Below are 26,819 nucleotides of genomic sequence, written 5' to 3'. Positions count from 1 at the left end.
ACTGAATGCATGTAACAAATATGGGAGGTCCTAATATGTTCCCAGGATATGGCATGTTGCCATCGACCACAGCCTCTTGGAACAAGATAAAGTCATTCAAATAGTTAACAGATGTTAACTATAGTTGAAATACAAAAGTCTTATTGCTAAAATTACTTAGGGTCATATTGAGATTTGGCTCCTCGTTCATAACTTAACTGACTTGGCAAATAGAAAGTTGAGATCAGGAGCAAAATACATAATATCAGGGCCACACACTATGTGGAATCTCATAAACTACTGAAAATATGTACTCTATGTTGAACCAACTTGATTAAGTATTAACCAAGTATTCAATATTGGGGAAATCTGCAGTCAATTTTAGGTGAATTTTAAAAGTTATTTTTGTCACAGCAATACATGACATTCTCCAAGTAATAATATATTTATACACTGAGTTGTTTTATTATTTATCCACAAGATTTTCTATTTACCTGGTATCCATGCTATGCTCTGAGTCAACAATCTTCTATTTAAAAGCCTACTTCCACTTCTGTCCATCATTTCACATTTCCAAATAAATTGACAGTAATATTTTTCAGATGATATCTTTGTAGGAGAGATGGAGCTTCCAAATTTCACAACCCAACTTCATTCATGTCAAACACTGCAAACATTGAAGGAGGCCTGTGCTACTTTTGAATTTGTTGTCTTATTTATAGCTTTACAAATAAAGTTCCCAGCTTCCATTACTTTGTAAAGATTCACTCCCTGGTCAGTGAAAAAATGAGAAAGAAGAAAAGAGAAAAATGAAATGGTGAAAGGCTATTAGTAGTATTACTAATTAGTATTTTAATAGAATTTGAATGTTTACAAAATACTTTATAAATATATATATAGATAGATATCTATATCTATCTATCTATCTATCTATCTATCTATCTATCTATCTATCTATCTATCTATCTATATTTTTTTCCCCCCCTGAGGCCGGGATTAAGTGACTTGCCCAGGGTCACACAGCTAGGAAGTGTTAAGTGTCTGAGACCAGATTTGAATTTGGGTCCTCCTGAATTCAGGACTGGTACTCTATCCACTGCGCCACCTAGCTGCCCCGCTTTATAAATATGTAATCATCACAACAACTTTGGCAGGTTAGTGTTACTATTATCCCCATTTTACAGATGAGGAAATTGAAGTAGGCAAAAAGTTAATGACTTATCTATGGTTATTTTACTCACTTGCTAATGTCTTGCTAATAAGAAGCCAGAATTAAATTCAGATCTTCCTTGCTTAATTAAGGTTCAGTAGTCTATCCATTGTATCAACTAGATATCTCTACTATTTCTATTTGATTCTCTAATTATCCAATGCTAAATTCATCACTTTAAACCTAAATATTTCACATTTAATTCTCATTTATGGAGCACAATATTATATAAATAGTAACAACTCACTTTTATATAAAGTTTTAAAGTAATATAGCACAGTGAACATGGAACTAGATTCAGTTTCAAGAGCACTTAGGTTTAAATCCTGCTTCAGACACTTAGAAGAAGTGCCACCCTATCAAAGGTCCTCTCTGACATCATTTTCCTAATAGGTAAAATAGGGAATAGCTCTTAAGAAGCTATTGTAATGATCAAATAATACAATATACTCTATAGGCCTTAAAGTGCTATATGATTGTAACTATTTTCAAAGATTTTCAAACTGATTTTATCTGCATTATCTCATTTGATAATTACAATAATCATATTAAATAGAGGCTATCATTATCCATTTTTTTAAAAAATTAAAACATTGGATCACAGGAGCATAATGACTTGTCAAAGGTCACCCACCTAGTAAGGGATTAAACTGAACTTTATCCAGTATCTTCCTGATTTTAAGTCCATCACCCTCATGAACAAAGCCTTTAAATGATCATGAAGACTATAAATCTCAATTTTTAAAAAATTAAAACATTTCTTGGTAACTTTCTACTAAAGTTATAGATTATAGAAGGAATGGCAATATGCAACTAGTTTCCATACCAGAAATTCCCCAATTTGATAAAATCAACAAAAATTTTTAATCACATTTATTATTAACATATCACTAATGAATTTTAAGACTGAAATTGTTATAATATCACTAGTTTGATTAGTTACTACTTAATTCTCATGTAGTGTATATGTTATAATATCTCAATTAAAAATAGGGTTAGGGAACACTGCTTTGAAAAGCAGAGAGAATACAGCATTTATTAGTACCTACTATGATCCAAGTACTTATGTTAAGTGCTTTATCTTCAAAGGTAGGCCCTATTATTTATCTCCATTTTACAGATGAGGAAATAGAAGTTAATTGAGGGAAACATAGGTTAAGTGACTTGTTTAGGATTACCCAGACAGTCTCTTGAGTTTGATTTAAAAATTTACTACTCTAGATGACTCTGGGCAAGTCCACTGTAAAACAAAGATGGCCCTTCCTAAGCTTGCTGTGAGGATCAAATGAGATGATATTTATAAAGCACTTAGCAAACTTCATAAGTGCTTCTCCCCTCCCCTTTCTTCCTTTGGCTTAAAAGTGAATTTATCTGATCCTTCTTTACAGTTAGGGAATTCTTGTAAATATAATTTTGCATATTTCCATGGTGTATTCCAAAGCAGTGGCGGCATTTTCAAAAATTAGCAAGTGTGTATGATGGGGGAGGAGGGAGAGAGAGAGGTAGAGAGGGTATAGGAAGTTAAGTGAATAGAGTGCCAATTTGGGAGTCAGGAAGATCTGAGTTCAAATCTTACTTCATTTATAACCCTGTGAAAGTAACAATTGTGTTTGCCTCAGTTTCTTCATCTGTAAAAGGAGATAGAGAAGGAAATGGCAAAGGACTTCAGTATCTTTGCTAAGAAAACCCCAAATGTGGTCAAGAAGAGTCAGACATGACTATAAACAACTGAATTGACAGCAACAAATGTGAGCACACTAACACTCATATGTGTGTGTTTATATACATATACATATATATTTTTCTATGTACACACAAACATGTGTGTATGTGTATAATATATAAATATATACACGTATGTATGTATTTACATATTTACTGAACCATATTTCCTTTTAGTTAGTTTTCTCTGTGCAATTTTTTTTGTTTTTTGCAGGTCATTGATTTTGAATTTCCTCCTCTTTCTTTCTTTTTTTTTTATTAAAAAAATCCATGAAAACATTTTTTTTAAAATCCAGTAATTAAATGGCTTATATCACTACTATTTCTTGAATAACTATTTCCAACACCAATTGTTACTTCAGATTGAATCTTTTACTTCAGGAAAACAAGTTGTGTCACAGAAATATCCTTAGGTGCTTTCTTCACTGAGTCCAGGAAACATTCTAGTTTGAATTCTCTCATAAAGTTAAAAGGAAATTTTGTATGATTGGCTACATGTGTCAACTGAAAGTTTTTAATTATCTTCCAACAAGTGCTCACAGGAGACTTTTAAAGCTTCATCAACCATCAAATCCTCTCATCACCTCCTGAGAATTCCATTTTTACAGCTATTTAAGTTGGATTGTTGAAATGTATGTAAAAAAAGGAGAGTTTCCTTTTAGCAGCTTTCTGCCCTTTTATGGGACTTAAATTGTCACGTATAAATAGATTTAAGCTGTTATTATTTTACTTCTGAACATAATAGTCTATTTTTTAAAAAAGACACATATACCAAGCTTTTCTTTAGGTCTTTTGTCTTCTAAATATGACAATTATTATTGCCCTACCTCACAAAACAACAACTTTTATGCTTAAAGCTAAAGAAGGTTATGACAGCTTGTGCTTGCTGAAGACGTGGGGCTTCTGAGATAAAAATGATTCAGTCACATCAGAGAATATGGAGTTGAATGAGATTTCAATGATCAGATTTTTTTTTATTTTACAGATAAGGAAATAGGCTCAGAGAGATTAAATGATTTGACTAAGTTTACAATGCAGAGCTAGGTATTGCTGAGTCTAAATTCAGTACTTTTGTCACTACACTGTGCCTGACTTCTTCTCTTGCTCTATTATCATAAATGTTTGTCCATTTTTTTCTCCTGAAATCAATTTAATCTTTCTTGCAGGAAGCTGAATTGTTCTCTTTCTAGAATTACATACCTAGTGAATATAGTTAGATACAACCAAGTCATTTTGAGATATGATATGGTTCTATGAAATGACCACTGCTTTTGGAGTTCAAAGATTTGGTCTGATACTTAGCCTCTGTCACTTCCTACCTGTGTGACTGTGAGTAAATCATTTTATTACCTAGGTTTCAGCTTTGTCATCTTTAAAATGAGGAAGTTGAGAAATCCCTTCCAGCTCTAAATTTGTGATGCTATTACTTGGGATGCAGAACCATAAAGCGGAAAGATGGTTGGGCTTGGAGATAGAACATCTGGGTTAGTGCTCCAGATCTGCCATTTACTCCATGTGTGAACAAGGGTTTTCCATTTATCCTCTCCAGGTCTCAGACTCTTAAAAAGACAGGGAAGAAAGGGAAGGGGAAAAGCATTTTTATAGCACCTACTAGGTGCTAGCAATATGCTAAGAATTTTACAATTATTATTTCTTTTGATCCTACAAAGTAAGTGCTGTTATTATTCCCTTTTTACAGTTAAGAAAATTGAGGCAAACCAAGATAAAAAAACTTAGCCAGGTAGTAGTAAATAGTTAGTAAATTTCTGAGGTTACATTTGAACTCAGATCTTTTTGACTCCATGCCCACATTTCTATCTACTAATGAAAGTATTAAATCTGATGGTCCCTAATGTTTCATTCATATTTATGTCTAAATTTCTGATCCTTAACAAACAACAAATATGTAAAATATATTACAGATTTAAATGATTTTGCCCCAATATCTTATAAACCTTTCCTAGTTAATTATGAAAAGAAGCTAAATCATTAAATCACTCTGAACCTTAATTTTCTTATTTATAAATAAAAAAATAATAATATCTGTATTATCAATGTCTTGAAGTTGTCATGAGTATCAAGTCAGCCCAAGTGAGATATTTCAATTAATGTGGGAACTTTGTAAATTTTATCCTCTAACACAAAGTAATCTCCATGGGGACTGAGATTGTCGTTTGCCTCTTTTTGTATCCCTAGATACAATTTCTGGTACATAGTAAGCACTTAATAAATGTTTATTCATTGATTTCATTTCTGTCTTTATATCTCTATTGTCCAGCAAGGCACTTGAAAAATGCTTGGTGAAGTTGTTTTTTGATGTATGGGATTGGAGGATGAGCTAGGGAAGAAGGTCATTTAGACCTATGATGTCACTGGTTCAGGAATTTCCCATTAAGAAACTGTGATCAGCCACTTTCCTACAATTTCAGAATTTTAGATAGTTGTCTGTGGAACTGAGAGTTTTAAATGATTTGTGTAGGGTCACTTGGCCAGCATACATCAGAGGTAAGAGTCAAATTTCTCCTATTTTCCATTCCCCGGTGCTGAATCTCTATTTACTAAGTTATGCTACCTCTTAAACTGAATTATAAAGTGCTATAGCAAATATAAAGCATTATTGTTCTCAATGATTAAACAAGTAACAATGTTGTTATTTTAAAGCTATTTTTGATACTGGATTTTCATCTCTGAATTTTAGCATACTGCAGAAATGGAATACAACCTTGACCTTGGAACGAGTTTTCAGTTCTTACAAATCTTCTGATCTGGAGCTTCATGGAATACATGAATATTATTTGAATGTATTATAATGACTTACTGTATTGAGTCCCAGACCATTCAGCATATATATCAAATCCTCTGTTGCTACATTCCCAGAAGCACCTTTTGCATAAGGACAACCACCTAATCCAGACACAGCCGAGTCCACAACATTGATTCCCATCTGAAAAGCAAACAAACAAAAGCAATGGATTTTCTTTCTCAATTAACAGCATATGGTGAAAAATTTTCGTTGGACTTTTGTAGGTAAGCAAAAGATCAGTTCTTCGACAAATATTTAGCATGAAAATCTAACGCTAAAAACTTCACTTTTACCCTGAATTTTCTACTGAAGTTAAAGAAGTGATTCAGAAGGGTCTGCCTATAGCTACCAGAAACCTGATAATTTGTTTCTGGAGATTAGGGCTTAGGAGAGTTTGAAGCAAAAATTCAAGTGATTCACTTTAAAACCATAAATAAGAAATTTTCTAGACATGATCACAGGAAAAGGAGCTAACAAAAACTTCTTTCAGCTGTTATAGTGAAAGCTTCAAAGTACAATAGTGGTGCCTCCCTTTTAGATGGAGACACCTTTTGCCCTGCCCAATTTAATTTAGTCTATAAATTGTTTAATTATATACAATATAATCTTTCTTCTGTCTCATAAAAAATTGAGCTTATTCAGGCCAAAAATTATGCTTCCTATCAACAGTATCAAGCAGAGTGACTAATTTTTTTTCTTTACCATTTCTTTATCATATCAGGTATTCCTGATGATATGATTCCTATTCCTATCAGGTACTCTCTTTCTACTAAGGCAGATAAGCCCCTGATCTGCAGTTTATAATATTAGTGCCTCCTGAGGGACTATATGTCTGGAGACATATAGCCAGTATATGTCAAAAGGAGGGCTTTGTTGGTTGGCAAAGTATAGATCTAGGAGATCTATCACACCCAAAGCATTTTTAGTTTCAGTCTGGTAATGTACTATATTTGGCATTCCAAAAGTCTTAGTGTGGTTTTAAACTTTAATAACTTAAGACTCATATAGAATGCTATGTGGAGTTTTTGCAACCTTTTAAAATTCTGTTTCATAAAATAAGACTTATAACAAGTTAATATTGATCTGTTGTGCTAACCAATTTAATGATGAACATTTGCGGGGAATGGTAAAGGTAATTACCAGAGTTGCCATTATCATTTTCTAGCTATAGAACAATGAACATTAAATGTATCTGCAAATCCATTTTTTAGGACTAATTCAGTGTGCCATTTGGGGGAGACTCAAGTACATAAGAATGTGAAACACCTGACACCAGTCCCTGTGAGCAAGAAAGGCTCTAAGTGGGAAGGAATAAGAACACAGTGGGGCATGCTTCAGGAGGAATTTGGCTGTGGCTTGACTGCCAAGGGAAGGCAGCTTCTTATTTTAATTCATTATTATCACCAACTAGGTGCTAAGCTCAGCTGTTTCTAGGATTCTGGAATGCTAGTGTTGTCAGCACCCTTTAAACTCTGGAACCCTAGAGCAAAACCTGATCCACATAACAAATTCCAGCTTTGCAGAGGAATGATCCTATAAGTACTATGTACTTATCTCTTTCCAAGGAGACTTTGTAAGATTTTTATGTAGTTTCCAAAGTGAAAATGGTATAGGTAGATAAATCAGGCTGGTTATGCATTGATCAAAATACGGGGACACACTGCTAATTGTTTTGGGTTCAATTGCCCTCTGTTGAATCATCTAAATAATTTCCCATACTTTCCATAAGCTGAAAAGCTTTTGTATAAGGAAAGAAACAAGGTTAGATTATCAACCTATGAAGTTATCTGGTCTGTTCTACAATGAATGTTTTGAATATTATATCTTGTTAAATCTGTTTATGTTTCCACCAAGGCCTCAGATCTAAAAGATCCTTCAAGGATCCCAAAGTTCACTAATGGGCAAAAATAAATGAAACAGGCATGCAGGAGAACATTATCTTTGGCACCATCAGTCCCACTATGGTCCTAACTATATTCCTAATCCTTTAAGTATCCAGTGCTATCATGACTTTCTTCATGTTATTTTTTTCCCTTTTCACTTTACAAACCCCAACAAGTTCAGAAATAAATTACCAATAAGAGTTTTAATGTGATAGTCTCCAAAGGCATTACATTTAGCAGGAATTAAAAACTTAAAATTAACAACATGGCAAATTCTAATAGTAGAATAATGGGTATCATGGTGGGATAGAGTGGGGGAAAAAGAGGTAGGGAACTTCATAGTCAGCAAGGTTTTCTACGCCCCTGAAATCACCCCTCAGAGGCAAAGACATTGATTTAAGGAGACTAGCCTTGCCTGATGGAGCTGACACACTCTCTCCTAAGGGAGCCAAAAGATGAGGCTTTTAGCCCTTTCAGTTTCCCCTTTTCTTAGTTAAACACTGAGTTAGCTTAGGTGTGGGTCAGCTTTCATCCTTAGCTCCATCCCCCAGAGTATCACTCGATTCCTGGACAACATTTCAAAAAACTTGGAAACACTGTTCAGGAAGGATTTAAATTGACAAGAGTCAGTAGCCCCTAGAGTGATACATCTGGGTCAGCATGAGATTACTTCAACAGCATCCAGCAGGTAAGACTATGAGCACTTCTTTATTCCCCCTCTTGCCTGCACCAGAGGTCACATGAAAGGTTAACCCTAGGAGTTATCCATTGCCCCTGGACAGATCTCTCCTTATTAAGAACTTTGTTGATTTAAGAAAAGAGCATAGTCTTAGTCTCAACTGGCTTTCTGTGAGTCAGCTTAGTTATGGGCTGAAAGGGGCCAACTGCTTGTATCTCAAAACCAGAAACATATTTATCTTTTGCTCGTCATGGAAGTCAAATTGAAGTGCTTTCCAATGTCTTCTGTGTTATAATTATATTTCATAATTATAATTATATTTATGTATAATATTATATGATTATAATTATAATCATAAAATGAGATGAACTGGGACTCAAAACATCCCATATTCCCTTTTTTTATTTTGCTATTTGATTACTTTGCAAAAGTCTTGACTCTCTAAGGTCTAAGTGAAATCAGTGACAAAATAACAGTTAAAAAGGCCTCGGATTTTCATCTAGTACTGATACAACCTGTCTGGATAATTCCTACTCCTTTCTCAGCCAGTCTCAGTCATTTCTCAAAAGCTATAAATGAGGTGAAGGTATCATATTAACCTTCATTGGTAATAAAAACTCCTCTCTAGGAGCTCATTGCACTATTACAATGATAAAATCCCACATCTATAAAAAAAAATCAAAGTCTTATGTCATTGATTGGAAGAGATTGGAATAACTTAATGTATCATTTCACTTATTTGCCAAGGTGTCAGAGTATATCTGATTGATAGTTAATACTTTCTTTTCTAGGGGGCTTGTGCTGCCTTTATTCCAATGTGGACTGTTAGTATCACTCATAAGCAATTTGTTTTTCTTTTTATGGCTGTACAAGAATTACCAGTTCAAAATTTACAATAGTCTCCCAGAGGAAAATACTAAGCTCTTTTAAAATTCTCTTTCATAAAATAATACTTTTAACAAGTTAATATTCCTCTGTTCTGCTAAACAATTGAATTCTATCTTCTAGCAACAGAAGCTCTGATGAAAACAGTATCATCTGCAGCCTTATGAAGCATGTCCTCTACATGTCAGTATGATGATTTAGGAGTATCTTCCCTATCCTCCACCTTTTTTTTTCCTGAGGCAATTGGGGTTAAATGACTTGCCCAAGATCACACAGCTAGGAAGTGGTAAGTGTTTGAAGCCAAATTTGAACTCAGGTCTTCCTGACTTCAGAGGTGGTGCTCTATCCACTGCATCACCTAGCTGCCCTATTCTCTCTTCTCTTCTTGGAAGGATTATATTTCACTTCTGTTAAGTGTGAATCAGAAAAACAAAGAAATAAAACCAAAACTATTAAACAACAACAACTACACTTGATTTGGAACAGGATCATTTTTTTTCTTTCTGTAACAACTATTCACTTTGAAAGGAGAAATAACTGACAATTTTATTTTTTTTAGTATATTTCCTACCATTCAAAAGATAGATCAGAGATCTATAATTTCATTAGTATAGGAAACTCCTAGGTGAGGAAAATACCTTTACTAATGTAAGTTGCTACCTTTTTTTGCAACTTGGCCTTTTAAGGAGTTACCTGCCACTGAGAGGTTAAATAATTGGCCTAGTCACATATCTCTATTTAACTGATAATTAAGCAGAACTTGAAAGCCACTTCTTTTTCCTCTTCATGAAATGAATCCTAAACACAATCACAAATAGGTTAGATATTAGTATTGTATAGAGCACCAGAAGGCAAAGATCACAAGTGCAAATGGTGACTTTGAGTGGAGACTACTCGGGTCTTGAAACTAGTGATTCCTGATTTAACATTTAAACTAAATAGATCTTTACATAAATAACCATAAGGTGGCACTGTTGCACCAAAAGATGCATTGGTTACATTGCCCTTTTAGAAGGAATCATGACATTTAGCAATGAAAGAAAGAAAGAAAGAAAGGAAGGAAGGAAGGAAGGAAGGAAGGAAGGAAGGAAGGAAGGAAGGAAGAAAGGAAGACAGAAAGAAAGAAAGAAAGAAAGAAAGAAAGAAAGAAAGAAAGAAAGAAAGAAAGAAAGAAAGAAAGAAAGAAAGAAAGAAAGAAAGAAAGAAAGAAAGAAAGAAAGAAAGAAAGAAAGAAAGAAAGAAAGAAAGAAAGAAAGAAAGGAAGGAAGAGAGAAAGGAAGGAAGAGAGAAAGAAAGGAAGAGAGAAAGGAAGGAAGAGAGAAAGAAAAAGAAAGGAAGGAAGAGAGAAAGAGAAAGAAAGGAAGGAAGGAAGAGAGAAAGAGAGAGAGAAAGAGAAAGAAAGGAAGGAAGGAAGAGAGAAAAAGAAAGAAAGAAATGAAGAGAGAAAAAGAAAGAAAGAAAGAAAGAAAGAAAGAAAGAAAGAAAGAAAGAAAGAAAGAAAGAAAGAAAGAAAGAAAGAAAAAGAAAGGAAGAAATGAAGAGAGAGAAAGAAAGAAAGAAAGAAAGAAAGAAAGAAAGAAAGAAAGAAAGGAAGAAAGAAAGAAAGAAAATAAAAGAAAAAGACAGGAAGGAAGGAAGGGAGAAAGAAAAGAAAAGAAAAAGAAAGGAAGGAAGGAAGGAAGAGAGAAAGAGAGAGAGAAAGAGAAAGAAAAAGAAAGAAAGAAAGAAAGAAAGAAAGAGAAAGAAAGAAAGAAAAAGGAATGAAGGAAGGGAGAAAGAGAGAGAGAAAGAGAAAGAAAAAGAAAGAAAGAAAGAAAGAAAGAAAGAAAGAAAGAAAGAAAGAAAGAAAGAAAGAAAGAAAGAAAGAAAGAAAGAAAGAAAATAAAAGAAAAAGACAGGAAGGAAGGAAGGGAGAAAGAAAAGAAAAGAAAAAGAAAGGAAGGAAGGAAGGAAGAGAGAAAGAGAGAGAGAAAGAGAAAGAAAAAGAAAGAAAGAAAGAAAGAGAAAGAAAGAAAGAGAAAGAAAGAAAGAAAAAGGAATGAAGGAAGGGAGAAAGAGAGAGAGAAAGAGAAAGAAAAAGAAAGAAAGAAAGAAAGAAAGAAAAACAAAGAAAGAAAAAGAAAGGAAGGAAGGAAGAGAGAAAGAAAGAAAGAAAGAAAGAAAGAAAGAAAGAAAGAAAGAAAGAAAGAAAGAAAGAAAGAAAGAAAGAAAGAAGTACTGTGTTCTAACTGAAGAAGATGGTTATCTACAGAAATACAACATAAAATCAGTTACAGTGTTATTTTTTAAGGAAAAAGACTTCTGAAAACTATGCAGAACATCAAAGAATCAGAAAGCGACCTTGAAAGGGATTCACTTGAACAGGAATTGATTCAGCCATTAATTCAGCAGCATACCTGAAAATATGATATTCAACCTTTACTTTAAAATGTCCTCTGGTTGAAGCATCACATTTTCTGGACACTCACCTCCATTTACAAATACATGCTCCCTTGTTTCTTATTTGAAAAGTCAACCTGTTATTCCAAGTCCTGTTCATTAGAACCAACTAGAATTTTAATGTCTCTTTCACTCATCATTCTTCAACTCATCATTCTTCAAATGTGGAAATAGGAGATGTCGATTCAAATCCTGATTTTGCTACTTATTACCTATGTGGTTGTTGGCCAGATCCTTTATTTATAAAATTCAATATCTTTATCTGTAATTTGAGGGAAATAGATCAAATATCCCCCAGCCCTTCCAACCTAACTTTTATTAGCCTATTAATATTTGAAATAATTTGTAAATTATTGTCTACCACTCTCCCACCTAATCGCCAAATCATCTTTTGCCCAGGCTAAATATCATTTGCTATTTCAAATATTCCAGTCAACTAAATTCAATTTTTAAAATTGGTATAATTTACAATTATTCAAAACATGACCCTCTTTTAGATAAACTGAAATTAGCCAATGTCCTTCTGAAAATGCCACACTCAGAAAAAAACTCAATACTTCAGATGTGCTCTTCTCTGGACAGTACAAAAAAGTTTTGGATACTCTATTTCAATAAATATAGACTAAGATTATGTTAGATTTGGGAGGCTACAATGACACATTGCTCTGCTGTACACTTAAAAATTTTAGTCTTCATGTGTGATTTTTTAATCATATCTCCCTGTAATGAATTTGTAATTTTATTTTTTTAAGTCAAGTGTAGGATTTTAAATTCATTCCAATTGAATTTCATCATCCTAGTTCTGTACCATTAGCCTACGTTGTCAATACTATTTTGAATCTCTCTTCTGTCATCTATTATGTTAGGTGTTTTCTGTACTTTATTATCTATAAATCTGATAGGAATGGTATATATATCGTCTTTTTGTAAGAGACAAAAATATTTAACAGAATTAGATGAAGTATAGGCTCTTGAGGCATTCTTTCCAGGTTCACATCTATCCATTATTTTTAGATTCAATTGGGCACACTTATGAAACCATGTAACTACAGAATCTCTAGTTGATATCTCTCCATCTTGTTCATAAGTATACCTTGAGAAACTTTGTCAAATTTCTTACTAGTTATAATAGAGGCATATTATATCTATTACATTCTCTAATCAATAAAGATAATTAAGCTAATCTGGCAAATGATGTTTCTTCTTAAAACTAACACTTTAATTTATAATAAGCATAATAATTATTTTTTCATGAAACAGAGAAATTAATTGTGCAAGATGAGATGATGATGGGAATAAAATATGAAGTAGTCCCTACTTGTTTCAAAGAAATGATTCACACAAAGCATGCTAGATTTCTGGCTATTTTTTTCCTAAGTGAAAAGATTTACATAATATAGCCAATAAAGGGAAAAATATTTATTATGGAGAAAATAAATATTTTTAAAGAATCATTGTTCTGATACTGAACAGTAGGTTTTGGTACCCCATTATGAGTAATCCTCACTATAATCATGCTATGCACAAAAAAATCTATAACAGTAAATAATAAGTGTCTCCTTTCCTAATTTAGCAATTCTCATAACTCAAGTATCAAGTTTTGTTTTGTTTTTTGTTTTGTTTTTTTCTTTCAGGACACGTCAATGACTATGGGCAATAATAAGTGTCAGGAATGTTGAGTTTAGTTGATTTTCACACTGTCTTTGAATGCAGTTATAAAATGTTACAGTAGATAACACACAGAATTTGGAATCACTGGACAGGAGTTCAAATGTTTGCTCTGTTACTTTTTAATTATATCACTATGGATAAGACATTCAACTTGTATAGCCCTGTGCTTTTTCTATAATACATTTGAATGCAAAATCTATGATCCATGCCATTTATAAATTCTACGATCTTATGAAATACATTGTGTGGTTCTTCTTATAAATTATTAAAATGATTGAAATTATCAAACCACTGATGAAGGTATCTTAAGACATACAGGTTTTTGGTATAGAGTAACATCTATATTGTTAGGATGATCTAATGTGAAAGACCTATTTACTCAAATCAGTACAGTAATTTCAGACAATCCAAAGGAGCCATAATGAAAAATTTTATCTACCTCCAAAGAGGGAGAGCTGATAAGCTATGAGTACTGATTGAAGTTTATTTTTTAACTTTATTTATATTTCTTGCTTTTTAATTACTTTTTACACAGCATGGCTAATATGGAAATACATTTTACATGAATTCATGTGTATAATTGATATATTGCTTTCTTCTCAGTGGGTAGAAGAGAGAAAGATAGGGACAAAGAAAATTCGGAACTCAATTTTTTTAAATCAATGTTTGAAATAAATAAATAGTTCATTTTTAAAAACCCAAGAAAAAAAGTTAATTTGGCTATTTTTAATGATATTAAGCATGGGGTGAGAGAGAATAAAGGTAAGATAACGGAAATTAAACTTGGGAAAGTCAGGAAGACAGAAAAGAGGAGGGAAGAGCAAGGAAAAAGAGAATGCTAATGATTGGGGAAGTAGAAAAAAGGAAGAAGGATCAAAGATGATATGGCCACTAATACAGTCTTTGAATCATTAATGGCTGAAAGTGGTCTATGGAAATATCCTTTCTTACTGCCATTTTTATAAAAATTGGAATTGACTATATTGTATAGATAATGGAATGTGTTTTTTTTTCTTTCTTTTTTTTTTTTTTTTACTTAGGATATGAGTAAATATCGCCCAATAGAAACGGTACATATATCCTTTCAAGGTAAATTTATTTAAAGAAAAAAAAATCATTGCATTAAAAAAAATGGATCTACTTAGCCTAGTTGGGTTTCTATGGACAGAGATGGGTTTCATAAATGCTCCTCCCTCCAGTTCTTCCTTTCACCCAATGTTATCACTAATATTTATAAATAAGAGTAGAAAAGAAATAAGCTTTATTTAGCCCTGCTGAATAGCAAAAAAAGCACTGGAATTGTAATTAGGAGAGGCTTGAGTTCCAACTTCAGTTCCAACACTTGCTAACTATATTTGTCAAGTTCTTTGACTTGGCAATTTATTTAACCCATCTGTACCTCAGTTTTCCCATCTGTGAAGTGGCAACAATTGCTTGCAAAATGCAAGGTATTATGGTGAGAAAATAACTTTATAGCCCATCAGATTTATGGGTATGGAAAGAATGTATGAACTAATAGTAAAGAGATAGATGGATAATGTGAACTACATAAAATTAAAACTTTTTTATACAAAGAAAAACAATGAAGCTAAAAGTAGAAGAGTTATAGGTAAATTAAAATATATTTATTGTAACTTTATTAAAAGTATTTCAAATATGAGAGCTGATTAAATTTTTTTTAAGAACAAGGGCCATTCCTCAATTGTTAAATTTTCAAAGAATATGTTTGGTTAGTTATTACAAAAAGAAATCCAAGCTATAGATAGCCATATTTTTAAAGTTCTAGCATTATAATTGTAAATTTTTAAAAAAAATGTGAGATTCTACCTCACAACTTTCATATTGGCAAAGTTGACAAAAAAATAGGAAAATGTCAAATGCTTGAAAGGCATTGAAAAATAAGTCCATTAATATACTAATAGTGAGGGCAGTGAACTGAATTGCCTATTCTGGAAAAGAAAAAAAAAAAAGAAAAAAAAAGAAAAGAAAGAAACTAGAAATATACCCCAAAATGTTACCAGAATATGCATATTCATTTACCCAGTATTATTACTACTACTACTAGGTATAAACTATAAAGATGTCAAAAATAAAAGAAAAGGGCATAGGTACCTCCAAAAATATTATCCACAGCACTTCCTTTTAAGTGATAAAGAATTGAAAATTGTGATCAGGTGCCTATCTACAGGTGAACAAAGTACAGTATGTGAGCATGATAAATACTATTGTTATAAGAAATGATGAAGGTGTTTGGTATTTTTTCCCCCAGAGGAATCTAGAAAGACTTGTATGAATTAATAGAGAGTTAAATAATTTTTTTTTAAATGACTTAGATACCAGATTATGACACCAAAGGACTATGATGAAATGAAGTACTTACCTTCTGATAGAGAAAGGTAAGAGCTGCTAGGTGGAGCAATGGATAGAGTGCCAGGCCTTGAGTCAGAAGACCTTAGTTTAAATCCAGCCTCAGACAATAAGTAGCTTTGTGACCCTGGACAAATCACTTAATCCTGTTTGTCTAAGTTTTCTCAACTGTAAAATGAGCTAGAGAAAGAAATCACAAACCACTCCAGTACCTTTGCCAAGAAAACCCCAAAATGGAGTCATAAAGTGTCTACATAAAGTGTCAGACAAGTCTGAAATAACTGAACAACATAAACAATAGAGAATGATAATGTATATAGATGCAGACTGAGACTTTTCTTTTTCATGACCAATTAAGGAATGTATTTTGCTAGACTATGTACATAAAATTGTTTTGTTTTTCTTGCTTTTTCATTGGGAGTTGGGGAGGAAGTAGAAGTTAATAGGAGAAAAATAAAAGTGCCTTTCATTGTGATTTTAAAATTTCAACTAAAATTGAATAACCCTAAAATATTATAAATCTAACAATTTAGTTTTCATCATAGAGTTATTCATTAAAAAATAGAGAATGAAGAGTGGAAGGGATAAAGGAAAAGAAATACTAACCACTAAAAAAGAATTGTATGGCTGGAAGACAATTTACTAAAAGCTTCCTTTATTAGATCACATTCTAGACAGTTGTGAAATTGCTACAAGTGCTTGTGGGTATTGGCAATGTTTTCTAAAGAAGGGTGTTAGTTTTGATTGTTGTTGAATATATTTGGAATTTTATTGGTATGGGAATGTCTCTGGTTATGAAAGTAATTGTATTTTTATTAATGCTGATTAATCACTATTGCTTAATTTATAGTCATAAAGATTTTTATAAGACACTGAAAGGTTGCAACTTATACACGGTCACACAGGCTGTTTAATCAGAATAGCAGTCTTATCTCTGAGTATAGCTCAACCTGTCACACTACTAATTCTATCAAAAGTCTATCACTATACCTAAATTATATAACACTATGTATAAGAAAAAAGATAATAGAGATTTGAAAAAACCTCAAACAATCTGTTCTCTTGCCAAGCAAAATTTTTAGGGCAGTAAAAGCAGTAATATTTAATTTGTAAATGAATAAGTAAAATATTACAGAAGAACATTATGAGCACTGAATGAGAAATAATGAATTAAAAATCCACAGATATTCAGGTTGGCATTTTAAAAGATGCAGAATTAAGTAGGCAGGATCCATTAAATTATTTATATGATGAGTACAGAAAAATTTATATGATGAATACAGAAAAAGAACACAAAGATTTCAAAACTGTGACCAATGTTGGAGCCAATTATAAATTCAAGGACTCACAGTTAAGCATGTCTCCTTGCTTTCAGTAGAGAGGTGATGAACTGAAACTGGAAAAATATATACATTTTCAGACACGATTACTTTTATTTATTTTGCTTAATACTGTTTTTCTTTTTTTTAAAAAAATCTATTCTTTTCAATTAGCAAAAATATTCCTTTGCTCACTTCTACCTTCATGCCTGAGAAAGAAAAATTAAAATCCTTGCAACAAATACTATAGTTTGAGTCCTAAACCTCATTATCAGATGGTAGCAAGCAAGTTGATGAAATTAAGCTTTCTATTATGAAGGCTGATCCACTCAATCAAAATGTTAAGTCTTTCAGAGTTATCTGTCTTTACAAAACTATTGTCATCATACAAATTTTCCCCCTAATTCTTTTCACACCATTCTTCATTGACTGATACAAGTCTTTCCAGGTTGTTTGAGGCCATTCCCTTCATTTCTTACAGCACAATTCTATTCCAATACATTTATGTATGCTAACTTGTTCAGCAATTGATAAATATCACCCGAGTTCCCAAAATTTTGCCACTAGGCTACAAATATTTTGTGCATCCTTTGTTGCAGGTTATTTTGTTTATGACCTCTCTAACTCATGAATTTTCCTCTCTCTCTTATCCACTCCCTAACTATTCCCCTTCCCTATTATGTAAAATGTGTTTTTATCTCACTATTTATATATGCATATTCTTCCCTTCTTTGTCCAATTCAGTTTAGAATAAGGTTCAAAATGTCAGTCACTCACCCACTCCTTCCTGTGCACCTTGATTAAGTGGAACAATTTTTCATAATTTTCCTCTCCCTTCTGCCCCCAGTTTATCCCTTATCCCCTTTCTTTATATTCTTTTCTTCAAGACATGAAAGAACCCATTTATTGGATTTCTGTCTAACTAGATTGCCTCTTTGAACCCTGAAGATGGTAGGGTTCTAGGGGATGGGGGAGGGACAGGAAAGCTTCATGTTTAACTGTTTATATATCTATATCTATCTATATATATATATATATATATCTATATATATATATCTATAGATATATATATATATATATATATTTTTTTTAATTTAAAAGTTTCTGAGAATCCTAATCTTTTCATCAGAAACTTTTGGAAACCCTGTATTTCATGAAATTCCTAGTAAGTTTTTTTTACTTTTGTTTGTTTTTCTATATAACTTAATCTTGATTATAAAATCATATGATTTGTCACCTAATGTACTGTATTCCAAGATCTCTACTTTTTTATGCTAAATTAGATATGATTCTAATTGTGGTTTCTCAGTACTTTTTGTGTGTTTTGTCTGTGAATCCGGTTCTGTTATTCCTCTGCTGTCTTCCCACTGGGCTAGAAGATGCAAATGTTCTCTTCCTTATGCCTGACCCTTTTGATTATATTTGGATATGTTCCTTGGTTCTCAAAAATTTCTCCTGAACATACAAGTTTGTATGGTTTTTTCCCCACAATGTACCCCAAATGTATTCTATGTATGCTATAGAACTGGTTTTCAGGAATAAATATCTCTATTGGAATCTATTCTAATGTAAATTTAAGACTTTCCTTGCTAGATCTAGGATGCCTTCGTGTTCTTGTACACAGCTTCTCCTTCACTAGGATGTCCTGTGTAAATTAGCTCACTTCTGCCCTGACTTTTGCCCAGGGTCCACAAAAATTTCATTGTGTCTTCTTATTCCAAACTGGGATAGAAAAAAAAAAGTCACTGATTTTTTTTTCCTTTAATTTTCAAAGAACAATTTGATCTAGTGCATTTTCCTGTTCTTGTCCAGTAGAGTTGTGTTTGGTAGAAGTACTAACTAAAACTTTCTGCCAACCTGCCATGTTGGTTCAGCCTCTTTTGGATTTATTTCTTATGATGAAAGAAACTACTGAAGGAAAATAGTCACTGAGAAAGTTACAGTAAAGTTTGAAAATGTCAACAAGAAAGAAAGAGTTTAAGACAGCATTACTTCATTCAACTAGAAATCAATTAAGAAAAATAATTTTAAGAAAGCTTGGTCAGAAAGTCAAATAAGCCTGATCATCACAAAATTATAAAAAAAAAACCTTGGAGGATGATGTACAAAATGAAAATACCTATGAAGTCTTAAATAACAAACTATTTTCTCCAGCGAAACTAGTGTGGTTATGATCTTTGGATTCTAACATCAGAGTCCTAATTGTATAATATGAAGATATAAAACAGAACACACAAAATTGAAAGAGCAATTGGACTAAACGAAATATACAAAGAGAAAGTTCATTCTGGAATGGCAATTTTGAATATGTTGAGGTAGTTGAAAGAAGTACTACTCTTTGAAAAATATATTTATTTCTACTGGGGAATAATGAAAATCAAAAACAAACATGATGAAGGAAATATCAACTAGAACCCTTATACCTACTTTAGTATTACTGCAAAATCTGTGCAAAATATATATTTGTAATCATGGAGTATTTAAACAATCAGAAGAGAGTAGTCTGACTTTTGTAAAAAGAGGATCATAGCTTTATAATCATAAAACTTGCTGAATGGTCCAAAGACAAATTTCTCAACTTATTTTTTTTTTACATAAAAATGTTTTATTCGGTAGAACAAAATACTGCCTTTTAGACCTTCTTTCAAAAATGTCCTTCCTGTAAGCAATAACATTTTATATTCAATAAAGGGTAATAGAAAGAGAGATTAAAAATTAATTGGAAACCAAATAATATAATCATAAAAAAGAGTGGATCAAAGAACAAATAAAAGAAATGGTTGATAATTTAATTGAGGGAAATGACAAAAAAGTGACAACATTCTAAAACTTTAAGAAGTATTCAGGACACATTTTGCATCTTCAAATGCATACATTAATAAAACAAGGAAGGAATAGAGCAATGAATTATGAATGAAAATTTTGGAAACCACAAAAACATCATATTAAAAATGCCCAATTAAATATCAAATTTGAAATTCTGAAAATTAAAAAAAATAATTAAAATGAAAGTAAGAAAATGTTGAACTGACAAATAAAAAAAGAAATTGAAGGAATTAGAATAGGGATGTTATGATAATATTCTTAGAGAACCTTGAAGAAACAACAAAACACCAATAATAAAAACCTGGGCAAAAATGATATAAAGATTTCAAAATGCTAAAAATAACATTATTAAATATGACCAAACCATAACAATATAATAAAAATTGTGATACTTTTCCAACTCTTCTCTAACATAACTGCTAACTCAGTAAAATTATTGAGTTAGAAAAAATAACGTTCTTTTTACAGAATAAAGAGTTAAAATTTCAAGGAAAATTAGGAATTAGAAGAACTTAACCCTACCAATTTTATTATAAAGCAATAAACATAAAAATGACTGGTTCCTTGTTTAAAAAAAACAGAATAGGAGATATCTAAGAAATTACTAACAAGCAAATAACCAGAGCAACTCAGGGTTTAAGAAAGTCAATTCTGCTTTTTTTCTATATGGGAATATATGTAACTCATAACAACTTCCATTATAAGGACATTAGAAGGAAGGAGGTGTAAGTTAAATATGAAGGGATAGCATCTGAAAAATAAAGTTAAGGAATGAAGGAGGAATGTACTTGGGGAAAGGGAAAGGCAGACTGGGGTAAATTATCTAACATTCAAGAGGCAAGAAAAAGATTTTAGAGTAGAGGGGAACAAAAGGGAGGTAAGAGTGAGTGAGTGATCCTTACTCTCATCAGAATTATCTCAAAACTCTTTTGAGGAGGGACAAGACAAAAGGAAGAAAAAAAAGAATAAATGTGTGTGGGGAGGAAGTGGGGGGAGGATGGAGAGAAATATAGTTAGCAATAGTAATTGTGAAAAAAAATTTTGATGCTTTTCTGATAAAGGCTTCATTTTTCCAACATAGGATAATAGAGTAAATTTATAAAAATAAGAGCCATTCCCTAATTGATAAATGACAAAAATATATGAACAGTTTTCAGATGAATAATAAAAAATGAATAATCATATGAATAAATGCTCTAACTCACTATTGACTGGAGAAATGCAAATTAAAACAATTCTGAGGTACTATCTCATACATTTTACAATGGTTAATCGAAACAGAATAAAAAAGGAAAATGATGAATGATGGAGGGAATGTGGGAAAAATGATAAATAGTGCATTACTGGTGGAGTTGTGAATTAATTCAACTATTTTGTAGAGCAATTTGGAGTCATGCCTAAAGGGCTATAAAACCATGCATGCCCTTTTGCTACTAGATCTGTATCACCAAAGATTTTTTTTTAAAGGAAAAGAATATATATATATATATATATATATATATATATATATATATATATATATATATATATATGTGTGTGTGTGTGTGTGTGTGTATATATATGTGTGTATATATATACAAAAATATTAATAGAAATTATTTTCTGGGAGCTGTTGTGAAATGGCTGAGGAAATTGTAGCATATGATTTTAATGGATTACTAATGCTATAAAACAGAAAATCTTGGAAAGACTTACATGAGCTGATGTGAAATATAATGTGTACAAAGTGGTAGCACTATTACAAGATGATTAACTATGAATGACTTAGCACTTCTCAGCACCAAAGATTCAAGAAAATTCTGAGGGACTCATGATGAAAAATGCTATCCATTTCCAGAAAAGACTGAAGGTGTCTGAATATAGATTGAAGCATATTTGGTTTTTGCTGTATTTTTTCTTGATGGTTTAGTGTTTTGTTTTATTTTGGTTTGATTTGCTTTGAGTTTTGTTTTGTTTTGTTTTGTTTTGTTTTGTTTTTGGTTTATGTTTTCTTTTACAAAATGTTTATTATAGAAATATTTTGCATGACTACACATATATAATGTATAACAAATTGCTTTCTTAATGATGATGGATATGGAGGGAGAAGGGGAGAGAATTTGGAACTCAAAGTTTTAAAAGTGAATGTTAAAATTGTTTTTGTATGTAACTAGGAGAAAATAAAAAAACTATAAAAATTTATTTTTTAAAAATCTGTGACAAACATGAAAATAAGTTTTAAATTGACTTGCATTTTAAATTATTATTTTTAGGTACACAGAAATCTAATACAAAAGTTCACATGATGGTAGGAAATGGAAATCTTTCATAATTATTAATGGAATAATTTAAAAATAGATAAGGGATGATAACATTTTGTTTATACAAAATTTCATATCTTGGGTATATGTGAAATAAGTTTACATGGAATCAGAGATGCTTTCAATTGTGAAAAATAAAACACATACTTTGCATTGTATATCTAGAATAAAATTTAGATATTCAAAACACTTAAGGAATTGTTAAAATAATCAGTATAAAGCCATTTCCCTAAAGATTGAGGTAAAGATACAAACAAATGAGTTCCCCCAAAAGTGTAAACCGTACCTAATCATATAGCAAATGCCCAAAATTGTCAATAATATGAAATGTAAATTACAACAAGTTACAACAAGATGTTATAATCTTATTTTTAACAAACTGGTAAAAAAACAAGAAATGCTAAAATTAGTCAGTTTTGAAGAAGTGATGCCATCATTGTCCCTGAATTTAAAATTGTCTACTTTTTCTGGTAAGCAATTTAAAGACATGTTTAAAAAAGTAAAATACTTTTCCTATATTTTAGCATAACAATCTCTCAATCATGAAAGCAAATTATTCAATATAATCACGCAAGATGGTGAACATGTATCAGAACATGATACAAAATGATTGAAAGAAAATTATGTAAAGATAAATTGCATGAATATATTGTCATTTATCACAATTATAGAATCTTATCATTGAAAATAAATTTAGTGACCACCAAGTTCAATCTGTATCTGAAAAAAGATTCCCTTTATAACTGGTAAATAATTAACTATTGATTATGTGATGACCATAAGTGCACAATATGCACAATATGTCTCTTATCTAGCATAAGATTCTCTTAGCTTTTCAGATGGTACAATGCACTGATGATTCATTGTGAATTTGAAGATTATTAAAACCTCAAGAGTTTCTTTTCAGGTAGAATTCTATCTAGTTACATTCTCCAATACTGAAATTTATTTATTAAAGTTTACTTTTAACACTACATTTGTTCATTCCCATTGCATTTCATCTTTTTTTCATTTAGTTTAATTATTAAGTCCTTGATATATTTTAGGGACATCTATAATTAAGCATTTAATTTTTTTTCTTTTACTTTTAGCATTTAACTTCTGAATTGAATCACTACAAAGTCCAAAATTCTTAATAATATTGTATGTCACTTCACTTTGTGTTGATGGAGAAATAGCATGTTGTAGTGGAAAACACATATAACTTAGTAGTGACAAAAGACCCGGGTTTGAATCTTCACTTTGATATTTGTTTATTAGTTAGATTAGTCTGAGAAAATTATTTGACCTATTTGATCCTTATTTGAGGATTAATTTCTCTTCACTCTTCTTTTCTATAATGTTGACACTCTCCCTGCAGAAAACAAAGAATATTAAAGATGACTAAAATTCATTTTCAATTTTTTTGGGTCTTTTATAGATGGCCATCACTAAAGAATACATTATCAAAAGTCTACTGGAAATGAGTCTACCTATTTTTAGCTCAGTTGATTCTCAGAAAAGTGTTTTTCTTTCTTAATGGGAATATAACTAAAGTCTTTCCAGCCTGATAGAATCTACTGAGTATATACTCCTTAGGAACAATATTCAAGAATCTAGAGTAATCTCCATGCCACAATGAAACATAAGAGTAAAATTTTGTGAAGTATCACATCATGGGGGTGGGGAATGGGTTCCTAATATTTGGGGTACCTTTATTACAAGGTTGCTGTGAGAAAAGTGTTTTGGATGTCTCAAAATCCTACAGAAAGTGCATAAGATCACATAGTCAGAGGTAGATGATCATAAGACACCTTGCAGGTTATCCTGTCCAAATTCCTCACTTTATACATCAGGATATTAAATCCAAAGAAGTTTATTGACTAATTTAAGATCATATGGATAGTAAAGTGACAAAGTCATGATTTGAAATTATCTTTTTACTTCAAATCCAGTACATTCATACATTCTACTATGTCTGCAGAAATAATAATTATATGCTTTATATTTTTATTAAGAGATTTCAAAGCTTACTCTCTTTATAATTCCATTCCTTTATATGAATTAGACAGAAAACAACAGGAAATTTAGATTTTAATGAACAATAGGACATTAACTTTTAATTTAACTTTTTAAAGCATTCTACTGGAAACACAAAGCATTAATAAAACTAAATATTTTCAAACATGGACAATAAAACGCATCCATTCCCCTCCCCCATCCCCCTTCCAAAAAAAAAAAAAAAAAAAACTTGGTAACCTCAAGGCCTCTCTCCATATGGATTCATCACTAAAAGAAAGTGGGCTTTGTCTTTTGTTCTGTTTCTGATTGACTTTTTTTACTTTCATTATTCTACATTCCCCTGCTCTGTTGATAGAACACTTGGGATACTCTTTCAGAATAAACTATTTCTGAGTTCCTTTCAATGTTTCTGGTCTCACCTCCGGGGCAATTCTCTGCATTCATGGGATCATGCAAAGGGGAGGGGTTGGAGAGGAAAAGGGGAAATTTTTAAAATAAAAATGTAACACAGGTGTAATTCAGTAACTTTACAAGGTATTTTATTCAAATAGCTGATTTTGATTTTCACATATTTTGTCTTTTGTGACTAGAGAGTCATCCGTTATTTTTGGTGGATTATCTGCATTGAGAACACTCAATTTGCAGTTTCCTTCCAGCCTCTGCCAATGGAATCTATAAGATCATTTATCTGCCCTTAATAGCTGTGAAATCATTCCCTTACAAGGACAGTGGCTAGGAGAAATACTCCTTGTCATATGGTCAAATGGAATCTGTCATCTAAGCTGCAAATTTTAAAGTCATGTCAAAGCTTAATTGGAAGCAAATACATTGGATTTCCATTAGTACAAACATATAAAGAAGTCATATTGATTTAAAGCAAACAGCTATTCAATCTCTCCCTTCTCCTGTTCCCCCTAGGAAAAAGGAGGAAAAAAACCTGCAAAATTTTATAGGCAAAAGTTCAAGAAAGCTGTGGTTGCAAGTCACTACCAGGCCCACAGAAGCACAAAATGAAACAATATTAATCTCTATCCTGCCAGTACAGACCTGATTTCTGCAATGGTTAATGATTTACTTTGTGGATTTATGAAAATGCTCCTACTGCCAAGGCCTTGAGATACCCACATGAATAACAAGTAAAATGACATTTTCAATCAGGAAAGTTCATTTCAGCTTTCTCCAAAATGTGACCAAATCCTCAGGCAATAGATGGATCTGGCAATCTATTATGAATGTGAATTGAATTTATGCCAGATTAACAACCTATGTGAGATTAACAACTCTATGAGTTTTCCCAAGTGTCTGTATTAGATTCTTAAATGAGCCAAATAATAAAATCCCTGTTATAAGGATTAACAGAGGCCACCACACTTTTGGCATTATATGTCAACCATTCAGAGTGTAAATTTTACAAATCAGATAGGAAAAGTTATATTTTAAAGCTTGAACTCTAAGCCACAGAGTAGGCAAGACATATTTTTCACATATCCAATTTTCCATGACAATTCATTGCTTTTGGGTCCAGTTTTCCCCCAGGTGAAGTCAGACTCCTTGTTGGGAAGAGCCCTTGGTGTCCTTATAGCTCTGATCCAGATTTTTTGAGGGAAATGTAGTCCATCATCTCCCAGCAAGTGAAGACCCTCTCAAAAATTATCTGACCAGTCCCAGAAACAATGCAATTACATTCTGTTGCTAAGGCCCTTCCATACGTTGTTTTAAGAAAACAAAAACAAAACTTACTTGGTAGAAGATGAAGGTTACTGGGATTGTGTTGTAAGATAAGGGAGAAGAAATATAAGGGGGATAAGAAAGGATAATAAAAAAGAATAGATATCTCTGTATGTAGTATGCACTTGCAACATAAAAATTACTGATAATCAGTTCCTATCGTTTTTAGGGCATTATGCTTGAGGATACAGACATATAGATACTATTTGTAATCTAGCTGAAGAAATTAGACTTCTGTATAAAAAATAAGTAGCCCTTCAATGTAGCAAAACATATGCTAGTTCCAAAAGTAATTCAATTCAACAAGCATCCATTAAACACATACTATTGAGTTGGTGCATTGCTAGGTACTGTGGCTATAAAGGACAAAAATAAAACCAACTCATGCTTTTAAGGAGTTTATATTCTAGTTTACATGAATGTTGAATTTAATGGATGCTATAGAATGTGTATATGTGTGTATGCATGAATATATACACACTATATATACATATATATATCGCTACAAAAGAAATGTATGTGTCTGTGTACCAAAGCATTTAATATATGCTTCTATTAATTTATTCTGAATTACTTAATAATAAATTGTTTCCTTAGTTGTTAATAATTATATCATACAATATATGGTTGTCCACAAACACACACTAGTGGTCAACTTAGGTATATATTAATAAGAGCTCTCCAAAATATTTTCTCTCTTCTAAATACCCAGGATGTGACATCTTTATCTGGGTATACTTTATTCACTTCTAACATAAGTAGACTATAAGCTTTTATTAAATGCCTGCGCTGTGCAGGGCATTGGAGATATGAAGACAAGATGAATAATGTTACCTATCATAAAGAAATTTAGACTTTACTGAAAGCTCTTACACTATACATATTTTCTTATATTTTCTACTGAGTTGATTTAAGAATAATAATTCAGCCTTCAGAAAAGGTAGTTTAGAAATCAAAAGTCTCAATTTCTGTAGCCAAAGTCTGTGTTGCTTTCTTAAAATTCTCAG

General features: G+C 31.8%; 1 protein-coding gene across 1 annotated transcript in view; it reads right to left on the bottom strand.

The window, feature by feature from the left end:
- Positions 1-422: 422 nt before the first annotated feature.
- The window catches only part of HMGCLL1 (3-hydroxy-3-methylglutaryl-CoA lyase like 1), a 233,614-nt gene continuing 207,217 nt past the window's right edge, over positions 423-26,819 (bottom strand). The window contains exons 8-9 of the mRNA XM_074310629.1: positions 5,730-5,855; positions 423-750 (exon numbers count right to left, since the gene is read on the bottom strand). Coding sequence (XP_074166730.1) covers positions 640-750; positions 5,730-5,855 — 237 coding nt within the window. The 3' untranslated portion in view covers positions 423-639. The remainder of the gene's footprint in view (positions 751-5,729; positions 5,856-26,819) is intronic.

This window comes from Sminthopsis crassicaudata, chromosome 4 (assembly GCF_048593235.1).
Source record: "Sminthopsis crassicaudata isolate SCR6 chromosome 4, ASM4859323v1, whole genome shotgun sequence".
Lineage (NCBI taxonomy): Eukaryota > Metazoa > Chordata > Mammalia > Dasyuromorphia > Dasyuridae > Sminthopsis > Sminthopsis crassicaudata.
This window is presented reverse-complemented; position numbering and strand designations above follow the sequence as displayed.